Here is an 11,127-nt window from a genome sequence, read left to right as displayed (position 1 = left end):
ACCAACGCCACGTTGCACCACAGACTGTCCAGGAGTTGGCGGATGCTTTAGTCCAGGTCTGGGAGGAGATCCCTCAGGAGACCATCCGCCACCTCATCAGGAGCATGCCCAGGCGTTGTAGGGAGGTCATACAGGCACGTGGAGGCCACACACACTACTGAGCCTCATTTTGATTTGTTTTAAGGACATTACATCAAAGTTGGATCGGCCTGTAGTGTGGTTTTCCACTTTGATTTTGAGTGTGACTCCAAATCCAGACCTCCATGGGTTGATAAATTTGATTTCCATTGATATTTTTTGTGTGATTTTGTTGTCAGCACATTCGACTATGTAAAGAAAGGAGTATTTAATGAGATTATTTCATTCATTCAGATCTAGGATGTGTTATTTTGTGTTCCCTTTATTTTTTTGAGCAGTGTATATCCTAATTCCTATTTCCTGAAGGTGTTCTTCAAAGCCGGGCTCTTGGGTCTACTAGAAGAGATGAGGGATGACAAACTGGCCACTCTCATCACCATTACTCAAGCCTTGTGTCGGGGCTTCCTCAGAAGGAAGGAGTTTCAGAAAATGATGGAGAGGAGGTAATCACAATTATGGTAGATTAAAATCATAGATTATAAAAATATCATACCTTAGATCTATGAACGTACTAACTGAAAACTAAGCATGAACTCCATCACTTTCCAGAGAGTCCATTTATATTGTCCAATACAACATTCGCTCCTTCATGAATGTGAAACACTGGCCATGGATGAAGCTTTACTTTAAGATCAAGCCACTCTTGAGGAGTGCTGAGACGGAGAAGGAGATGGCCATGATGAAAGTGGAGTTCGCCAAGTGTAAGGAGGATTTAGCCAAAGCTGAGGCTAAGAGGAAGGAACTGGAAGCCAAAATGGTTTCCCTGCTTCAGGAGAAGAATGACTTGTGTCTGCAGATTCAGTCTGTAAGTAGAGAAAACACACTTTTTGCAAACAAATTACTGTTAATGTACTTGAAGTCTTGCCATATAATGGCTACAGCATGCTCTTCCGTAGAACTGCCCATTACATAAATACAAATTGTGTCTTTATTGAACAGGAAAGTGAGAGTCTGGTAGATGCAGAGGAAAGATGTGAGGGCCTGATTAAGAACAAGATTTTGCTGGAGGCAAAGACCAAAGAACTCAGCGAGAGACTGGAGGATGAGGAGGAGGTGAACGCCGAGCTGACCTCCAAGAAGAGGAAGCTGGAGGACGAGTGCTCTGAGCTGAAGAAAGATATTGATGACTTGGAGCTCACCTTGGCTAAAGTGGAGAAGGAAAAACATGCCACTGAAAACAAGGTGTGTGTCTGCTGGGTGGTCATCTGAACACCAAACCCAGACATTTAAACTCTTACTAACAGATTGCTCTTTGCTTCACATTCAGGTGAAGAATCTGACTGAGGAGATGTCTTCTCTTGATGACACCATCGCCAAGATATCCAAGGAGAAGTTGGCTCTGCAGGAGGCCCACCAGCAGACACTGGATGACCTGCAAGCAGAGGAAGACAAAGTCAACTGTTTGACCAAAGCCAAGATCAAGCTGGAGCAACAAGTCGATGATGTAAATCTATGGCCATTAACTTTAGGAAATCATAGCATGTGTAACTTAAAGGGGCTCTAATCAATTTCTTTTTGGCAAAAGGGGAACTCTAATGATTTTACACATCAGAGTCTGTGGTGTTGGAGACTCCGACTGCATATGTGAAAAAAAGTTGTATAGTTTGTTTGTGGCTCTAGAGGGAGCTGTGTGAAGTTAAATGTCTTCAAGTGATGTCACTTGAGTCAGCTTCTGATGGGTCTGAAGACTACAAGTTTGACAAAGAAAAAAACATTTGGTCCTACTAGCATAAGGCTTCAAAACTGTCAGCGGTCAATTTGCGTTGTGGGTAACACAAAGGGCAGGTTTTGACAAGGAAGAAGAATGCGTGGAATGAAAAGTCGATTCCACCAAAGTTCTCTGTAAACAATCAAATGACTGTATAATGAACTCACAGAGAATTATCACCTGATCACCAGTTCCCCTCAGTGCTACAGAGCATTGCAGTGTCGCATACTGTTGCATACTGCTGCTATCAAGACTAGCGGGTCATATAATGTAACATTATGTCTCGAGTGTCAAATCTGATTTAACTTGAAATGCAAGGATTAAGAAACCTAATGTTATTTATTGATAAAGTAAAAAGACATTTATCAATACACCTGTATGTAGGGTAAACATGTAGAGGGGTTAATTTAAACTGCTCTGTCCTCAGTCATCCTGTGTGTTTTATACAAGCACAGCTAACATTAACTTGGCATTACCCAGATGTTACAAACAAGCTAAATAGAAAGCTGATTGTCTGTCTCATATACTGGTCTGTAATCTTAAAATCTGACAGTATTGTGATGGCACATATTTGCTTTATATACTGACATAGCTGTTGTAAACATTAATGTTGCTGCTCTAGAAACAACATTTAGTTGTATTTAAAATTTTCAATTCTAATCCTATAGTTAATTTAAAAACAACCAGGAAATTAAAATTGATTTGACATATCATATGTCATGATATGTCAAATCAATATATAACAATGCTGTCCCACATTGAATATTTTCCTCATACCGTGCAGGTAAAGTATCAATAGTGGTATCGATAAAGACTTGGATAGTTAAGCAGTCTCAATAATGGTATCAATATCAAGAAAAAATTAACGATCAGCATCCCTACTCTCACCACTCTCATTATTGTGGTTTTCCATTGCAGCAGACATCTTCTTTTCAGAAAGATATTTCATTTAGGAGATGTTGGAGACCAAAAACAGAGCTAAAAGGAGAGTGAAAAGGAGCGTTACATGCTCTGTCAGCCGCTATATCAACTGCACAAAGTGATAATATTTCAATGTTGTGCTGTGAATGCAGGGTTTAATAATTACTGAACTTGTGTCCATGTGTCAGCTTGAGGGCTCTCTGGAACAAGAAAAAAAGATACGGATGGATATTGACAGAGCCAAAAGAAAGCTTGAAGGAGATCTGAAATTAACTCAAGAATCCATAATGGATTTGGAAAATGACAAGCAGCAGCTAGAGGAACGCCTTAAAAAGTATGTAGTAGTGCAGCATTGTAAGCATTATAGTAAGTACATTGCGTTGCATATTCTCTAATCGCATGGTTTGATTTTGCATAACAGGAAAGACTTTGAATTCAGCCAACTTGTAGCCAAAATTGAGGATGAGCAGAGTCTGGCTGTGCAATCTCAGAAGAAGATCAAGGAGCTTCAGGTTCGTAGAAAACTTGACAGTTGACAGAAAATTTGCTGCAAGTCAATGAATGACCTAGGATGTTCGCTGCGTTACCCAGGCCCGCATTGAAGAACTGGAAGAGGAGATTGAAGTGGAGCGCGCTGCCAGGGCTAAGGTGGAAAAGCAAAGGTCTGACCTCTCCAGGGAGCTTGAGGAGATCAGTGAGAGGCTGGAGGAGGCCGGAGGAGCCGCCGCCGCTCAGATAGAGATGAACAAGAAGCGAGAGGCCGAGTTTCAGAAACTGAGACGAGACCTCGAGGAGTCGACCCTCCACCACGAGGCCACCGCTGCAGCTTTAAGAAAGAAACATGCTGACAGCGTGGCTGAGCTGGGAGAGCAGCTTGACAACCTTCAGCGGGTCAAACAGAAGCTGGAGAAGGAGAAGAGTGAGTACAAGATGGAGATTGATGACCTGTCTGGCAATATAGAGGTCATGGTCAAATCAAAGGTAAGCTAAACCAATATATAGATATTACATGTATTGAATATAGCATGATAAATTGACCAATTTTCATTAACTTATTTTATAAATACAACAGATTAACTATGAGAAGCTGTGTCACTCTCTGGAAGACCAACTGAGTGAATACAAGACAAAACATGAGGAGAACACTCGTCTGATCACTGAAATAAATGCTCAAAGGGCCAAACTTCAGAATGAAAATGGTACGCAACAGAGTTCAATCTTGGCAAACAGACTTTTCTGGTCAAATACTTCTCTCTTTTCTTACATTGTTTGCTGAAACCTCTTTTAACAGGTGAGTTTTCTCGTCTTCTTGAGGAGAAAGAAGCGATACTCTCTCAGATGTCGAGGGCTAAGCTGGCCTTCTCTCAGCAAATTGAGGAGCTGAAGAGGCATGTTGAAGAAGAAACAAAGGTTTGTTGCATTACTGCACTCTGTGCAACCAAACAATGTCTGTGACATTAATGATCTTTGAAGGTATGTAAGCTAACTGATGTGTCTAGGGGCTTAAAGGGCGTCTGAACTTGGAAGCTCAGCAAGGCTAGCAGATTTACCTGTGTGACTTAATATTTCTCAATTTCCTTTTCCAACTTTTCACAGTGTTTCTTTCTACTTTGATAAACGAGTTTCAGCTATTGTGGCCACCAGGGAGGTTTATAGGAAAAGTTAGACATTTCCATCCGTAGACTATTAGTTTAGCTTAGCAGAAGAGCCTCCAGAGGAATTCTAATTTTAACAAAACTTTCTAAAATCCACACCTGCCTCTCTGTTAGGCTAAGAATGCGCTGGCCCATGCACTCCAATCTGCCCGTCACGACTGTGATCTGCTGAGGGAGCAGTTTGAGGAGGAGCAGGAGGCCAAGGCTGAACTCCAGAGAGCAATGTCCAAGGCCAACAGCGAGGTGGCCCAGTGGAGAACCAAATATGAGACTGACGCCATCCAGCGCAATGATGAATTGGAAGAAGCCAAGTGAGAGTTGCTCTCATACACATAGATATTAAGAAATTAGATATTTGTAATGTAAGATAATGACAATTATTACGTTTACTTAACTTTGTTATCCTCAGGAAGAAGCTTGCCCAACGTTTGCAGGAGGCTGAGGAGAACGTCGAGGCTGCGAATGCCAAGTGCTCATCTTTGGAGAAGACGAAGCAGAGGCTGCAGGGAGAGGTGGAGGACCTCATGGCTGATGTGGAAAGGGCAAATGCTCAAGGAGCTGGCCTGGATAAAAAGCAGAGAAGCTTTGATAAGGTGACAAAGAAAATCGCTATTACTCCAAATAACAATTTGCAACTCTGTCATTCTCAAAAACTGTCTGTTTTTCTAGTCGCTATTGTTGATTACTATAGGCTAACATACCAGGGACTCAACCTACAAGCATTAATTTGTGTCTTCCGTAGATTCTGTCGGATTGGAAGCAGAAGTATGAAGAGAGTCAGGCTGAGCTGGATGGATCACAGAAGGAGTCCCGCCACCTCAGCAATGAGCTCTTCAAAATGAAGAACTGTTACGAGGAAGTTTTGGAGCACCTTGAAGTCCTCAAACGAGAGAATAAAAACCTGCAACGTACGTATATTACAATAAAATGATACCGCTTTCTTAAAAAGATGGTTCATCTGCAACACGGTTGATGATTTTGAATAAAAACTTGTTATGTTAATATGTCAAGTCATGTCAAGGATAGAATAAATTGAAGAAATGTGATGCATTTTTACATTTTAAGTGGAAATTTCTGATTTGACTGAACAACTCGGAGAGAATGGTAAAGCCATCCATGAGCTGGAGAAGACTAAGAAACAAACTGACATTGAGAAGACAGAGATCCAGACTGCTTTGGAAGAAGCTGAGGTAACTTCACTTAAAATCAAGAAATTATTACATTATTACACCTTTAAATCACATTTGTGCCACATTCTTATTAATGTATTCTTGTTTGTGTCTGTATTCAAGGCCTCTCTGGAACATGAGGAATCCAAAATTCTGCGTATCCAGCTGGAACTCACTCAAGTCAAGGGAGAGGTTGATCGCAGGCTGGCTGAGAAGGATGAGGAGATCGACCAGATGAAACGCAACCACCAGCGCATTGTCGAAACAATGCAGTCCGCACTAGAGGCTGAGACACGCAGCAAGAACGATGCCATGAGAATCAGGAAGAAGATGGAGACCGACCTCAATGAGATGGAGATCCAGCTGAGCCACGCCAATCGGCAGGCCGCTGAAGCCCAGAAGCAGCTGAGGAACATGCAAGCCCACCTTAAAGTGAAATATTGTTCATTGCTTCAACACGAGAAGATTCGATTTTAAACCCCATTTTAGGGCAAATCCTACATCTTTGACCATTCTGTCTCTCTGCAGGAACAAATCCTTCACCTGGATGAGGCACTGCGGAGCCAGGAGGAGCTGAAGGAGCAGGCGGTCATGGTGGAGCGCAGGAGCAGCCTGATGCAGGCCGAGGTGGAGGAGCTCAGGGCTGCTATGGAACAGTCAGAAAGAAGCCGCAAATTAGCTGAACAGGAACTGGCTGATGCTTGTGAGAGAGTAGGGCTACTGCACTCTCAGGTGAGCAGCATTATTACAACGTATGACAGAGGGCCACTGAAATCTAGAGGGACAGAACCATTATGACATAAGATATCTATTGTTCTAAATAAACAAATAATAATAATCTGTATATCTGCAGGGGTTTGTTTGAGATGCTAATGAAGAATATATCATATTATATCATATAGAACAGTTACTTGGTCAGGTGCTGAGATCTGTTGTTTTCAAAAGTGGAGCTTAAAGACCCTTCTGGTCATGGACCATGCCAGAATCCATATTTTTATATTAGCAATATCTCAAATGACTGTGTAATGTGAAAGAGAATGATCACCCAACTCAGCTCTTTACTTTCCACACCTTTACCGTTATGGTTCAGTCTCACAGCTCTAATCAACTTTGTTTCCAGCAGCAGTAGGCAACTGTTTTCATTTAAAAAGCTATGACAAACTCGCTGTGCACTAGCTGCCTAGCAACAGACAGACAACACCAGACAGACAAAGTTAGCAACTAGCTGGTGACCATAGTGGAGCATTGAGCAGCTAAAGAGCTAGACATTTTTCTCAGGTGTTGGTGAAGACCAAAACAGAGATAAAAGGAGGGTGAATATCAGAATTAGAATTGTGAATAGGTCCTCAGAAACCCCAAATGAATGCTAATGTTGCATAACTAAGTTTTACCTCTTGACGCCTGAAATAATTTACAATTATAGAAGAAAATAAATAATTTGTGTTTTCATTTGCTTTCAAGCTGATGCTAAAGTGGAGATAGGTAATTTGTCTATAGGACATAGAATAGATATAAATTCAGGTATGATGCAAATTAGCGACAACGGGCATAAACGAGAAACCAGTGCTTGCAAAAGCTTCCTAGGTTCGTATCAAATATGCACAAACTGGCATGGGGAGAATACAAACGCTATCTCAGTCTGCAGTCTGAAAGCAAGCGGTGTGATGCGAATTTGCGACGATCGGCGTTAAGTGGTCAACTTTAATTGAAACTTTCTTAAATATCCTTTGGCTACAGAACACAAGTCTCCTCAACTCCAAGAGGAAACTGGATGCAGAAGTCAGCCAGCTGCAGGGCGAGATGGAGGATGCAATCCAAGAAGCTCGCAATGCAGAGGAAAAAGCCAAGAAGGCAATCACTGATGTAAATATTACGCACTTTCCCTCTAATCATATCTAGCACGTACAGGTTTATATGGTGTGATAGTAACTGCAAGAAACAGTGATAATTATAAAGCAGCCTGGTTGCCTCTATGGATGCTGTTGGTGTCAGGCCTAGCTTGATTATGAGCAGTATTTATTTGGTATTTGCTCTGACAAAAAATCAAGTCAGGTTAACTTTCTGTGTTAATGCAGGCAGCCATGATGGCAGAGGAGCTGAAGAAAGAGCAGGACACCAGCAGCCACTTGGAGAGGATGAAGAAGAACCTGGAGGCCTCTGTGAAGGATCTGCAGCACCGTCTGGATGAGTCTGAGAACCTGGCTTTGAAGGGGGGCAAGAAACAGCTCCAGAAACTGGAAGCTCGGGTATCACGCTTGTTCAAATGAGATTGATGTAACATTATTGAGATAAAGGTTGAGTTTGTGGGGTTTTGGATTTTCTCTGGCAGGTGCGTGAACTGGAGGGTGAAGTGGAGAGTGAACAGAAGAGAGCTGCTGATGCCATCAAGGGGATCCGTAAATATGAGAGGAGAGTGAAGGAGCTCACTTACCAGACTGAAGAGGACAAGAAGACTGTTTTGAGACTGCAGGACCTAGTAGACAAGCTGCAACTCAAAGTCAAGGCGTACAAACGGCACAATGACGAAGCTGTAAGGTCTTTTCTGTCTGCCAGAAAAACAAATAGAATAAATTTTATTATGATTATGGCTTACTATGTATGTTTTCGTTTTGTTTTTTTCTACAGGAGGAGCAGGCCAATGCTCACCTTGCTAAGCTGAGGAAGGTGCAGCATGAGCTGGAAGAGGCACAGGAGAGGGCAGACATTGCTGAGTCCCAGGTCAACAAGATGAGATCCAAGAGCAGAGAGTTTGGAAAGGTAAGGTTTAGTTTATTTGCATCCTTAATGGGTTCTACCATAAATTGGCTAACTTTCCTGAGGTCTAATCAGTGGTTTCATACATGGTCAGCATTCTGAGAAATTAACAGCGGACGTCATTCATCACTGAAGGTGGGGTGTGAGATTCTGGAGAAATCCAATACCATGACAAACACCATGCTGTAGAGCAAATAACGACAGAACAAGTAATGTGACTAACGCTAGCTAAGTTGTGGGTTAGCAAACTGTCGGCAGAGTTTCTGCTGCAAAGCCAACATGCAGAGAGGACGAGAAGGTCCCAGAGCCAGCACACCAGCTCCAGACTGCGACACACAGAACTCTCCTGCTGCTATAGCTAACATCACAGCACCAGCATGTCTGAAAACATGGCTGAAACAGCTGGAATAGTGTCGTGTGGCTCCATCCGATCCACTTAGTTTGTTTTCCAAAGCCAGGGCTGTGTTCAAACACCAAATATTTTAGCACACACACACAACGCACAGCTAGCAGACCTTGAGGAGAAACTCACTGACTTTGACTAAAAGATGTATATGGATTAGAATTTCAGACCCCACCTTTGATAAATCATGTAGAAAAAGAATCAAAGAAACAAATTATGCATCACATAGGTAAACACCAATGACTATCAGTTAGAGCATCACTTTTGCTTCTACAGACTCCAGATTCCTTTCTTGTGTACAAGGTATATTTTCATTTACACCGTAGTTCACGGTTACTCTCCTATTATATCACTCTTCCTTCATTTATCTTTTGCTGCTACTTTGCATTGTGAACAGAGTAATGAACTACTATTTACCTGTAGAGTTTAACCGGTTGTGTACCATTTCAGTCATATTCATGTAGCCCCAATTCATAACATGTGTTGTCTTATTACTAGGCCGTACCTTTTGGTATATTATTTTCAGAAAAACAACAAGCATCATGGTCTAGGGTCGCGCCAAATGCATTTTTTTCTTTTTTATTGAAATCACTGAACAATCAGCTTTGGACAAAGGAATATTCATTAGCTGTGCTGGTAACCTTCAGGTGTGTTTGCTGTAGATCTGTCCACAAAAGAAATAACAGTGCCACAGCACAAGGTCAGCTCCCACATGGATGAGAATGCTAGTAGTGCGCAAAACTACTTAATGTAATACTTAACTTACTTAATGTATGTGGATGACCATTACAATTTTATTTTATTTAAGACTGTAGGTTGTTTTTAATGTCTAAAAGATATAACTTTGCTTTCCTTTCCTCTCCTTTCCTTCCCTGTCCTTCCATTTCCTGTCTCAGGCTGCTGAATCTGAGTAGACCTCGCAGCGATGACACAGACGGCATCCTCTATCCAAGTTCTTAGCACAAGTAGAAACTCACCAGAGTCAACAAATGTTATTCTCCGCTGTGAGATTGTAGAAGATTAAAGTGGTGTGAAGCATTATCTTTAATGACATTGTCTTTCGTTAGATTGACTGTATAGCCAAACATAGCCATGTTTCTGAATATCAACATAAAGAAATTCATTTTATTATAGTTGATGTATTAGCAGATTAAGATATATAGTATAAGTATAGTTTAGTATAGTGGTAATTAGCCCGTCAGAGAGATAAAAGTCCCCCTCAGTGTGTGCAGTTTGTGTCTAATTTGAGCATCTGTTTGCAGAGATCAGGGCAGATCCCAGCAGAATGCCTGCTGACATTTACATTCTGAGTTAAAATAGCCGTCCTCTTCACTGTCACTCATCTATCTACAATACCTAATGCTAGCATGAGACGTGGATTAACCATGATTAGACCAAAATAATCAAAGGACCATACGAACCAATTAACAAATTCTGCAGAGGATTAATTTAAGATGAAGCATGTATTTAGCTGTGTCACTCCATCCTTGAACCCATTTGTTTAGCACACCAGGCAGGGGGATTCTCTACTGTTTTCTTTTGTTTCTCTGCCAGCGTCCTCATCAGTACAGGGATTTCATTTGTCGAAGACCGAGATTAGAAGTTAAAGTATGACGTAAATACTCAGCAATCAGCACGGTCTTTCATACTTACAGTCATCTTTCTGCCTGAATCAACAGAGCTATAGTGTAAAAGTTGATGTGTTTGGAGGTTTTATTCAACATAAAAGAAATGTAATTAAATTCATATTTTAAAAAGTTTTCACCAAAACCAACCATCCAGGATTCCACATATGTGCAGTGTGTCAGGCAGCGGTAGGACTCCATCACAGAATGGTTGAATGAATTCTCACATTTTTAAACTTTGTAATAGAAAAAATAATGAGCATGGATGAGCATTTTTTTTTTTGAAACTTTTAACAAGCACAGAGGTTCAGAACCATTTGATCAGGCTATAGCTACCCAGCACAGATTGGATTGTTTTTTAAACAACCTGGAAGAGATTCTGATTCTGACAAAAAATGAATGAATAAAAAGGATTTAGTATTCAAACTTCTCCTTCTTCACTAGTACAGAAAGTGAGTCATGTGTCCAAGACTGTATCAGTGAAGGATAACAATAAGTGCTATGACACCCCTTTAGTTTGACAAGAGTGAGGACACAGCTGGGAAGGCCAAGCTCGCTGAGGTTTCTGTATCATGCACCATTAAGCAGCATGGATGATCTATGTGAGTAACACCTACACTAGTTGAACCCAACCTGTAAAGAGTCTCAAGTGTGAAATAAAGTCAAAAGATCTGGTTGATTTATTGCCACCTTCATATCTACTTTGAGTAAGACAGTAAAACCACTTAACGTCAATTCATTTCAAATAAGACAT

The 11,127-nt window shown here is 41.3% G+C and overlaps 1 protein-coding gene and 1 long non-coding RNA gene across 2 annotated transcripts; one reads left to right on the top strand and one right to left on the bottom strand.

The window, feature by feature from the left end:
- Nucleotides 1-360: 360 nt before the first annotated feature.
- LOC123964121 (myosin heavy chain, fast skeletal muscle-like) lies at nucleotides 361-9,786 on the top strand. Its single transcript, XM_046041229.1, has 20 exons — nucleotides 361-581; nucleotides 688-943; nucleotides 1,078-1,320; nucleotides 1,406-1,582; nucleotides 2,956-3,101; nucleotides 3,189-3,279; nucleotides 3,359-3,748; nucleotides 3,840-3,966; nucleotides 4,059-4,177; nucleotides 4,537-4,733; nucleotides 4,832-5,015; nucleotides 5,165-5,330; nucleotides 5,488-5,612; nucleotides 5,715-6,023; nucleotides 6,120-6,323; nucleotides 7,329-7,454; nucleotides 7,667-7,837; nucleotides 7,921-8,121; nucleotides 8,217-8,348; nucleotides 9,645-9,786. The coding sequence occupies exons 1-20, from the start codon at nucleotides 484-486 to the stop codon at nucleotides 9,660-9,662; spliced, it is 3,480 nt and encodes a 1,159-aa protein (XP_045897185.1). The 5' UTR covers nucleotides 361-483; the 3' UTR covers nucleotides 9,663-9,786.
- Nucleotides 385-2,064, bottom strand: LOC123964122. The gene is made up of 3 exons (XR_006823339.1): nucleotides 1,381-2,064; nucleotides 632-941; nucleotides 385-543 (listed from the first exon to the last, which is right to left on the bottom strand). It is a non-coding gene; the product is annotated as an uncharacterized LOC123964122 (long non-coding RNA).
- Nucleotides 9,787-11,127: the final 1,341 nt, after the last annotated feature.

This window comes from Micropterus dolomieu, unplaced genomic scaffold (genome assembly GCF_021292245.1).
Source record: "Micropterus dolomieu isolate WLL.071019.BEF.003 ecotype Adirondacks unplaced genomic scaffold, ASM2129224v1 contig_710, whole genome shotgun sequence".
Taxonomy (NCBI): Eukaryota; Metazoa; Chordata; class Actinopteri; order Centrarchiformes; family Centrarchidae; genus Micropterus; species Micropterus dolomieu.
Note: the sequence above shows the minus strand (reverse complement) of the source record. Positions and strands in the feature narration are given on the sequence as shown.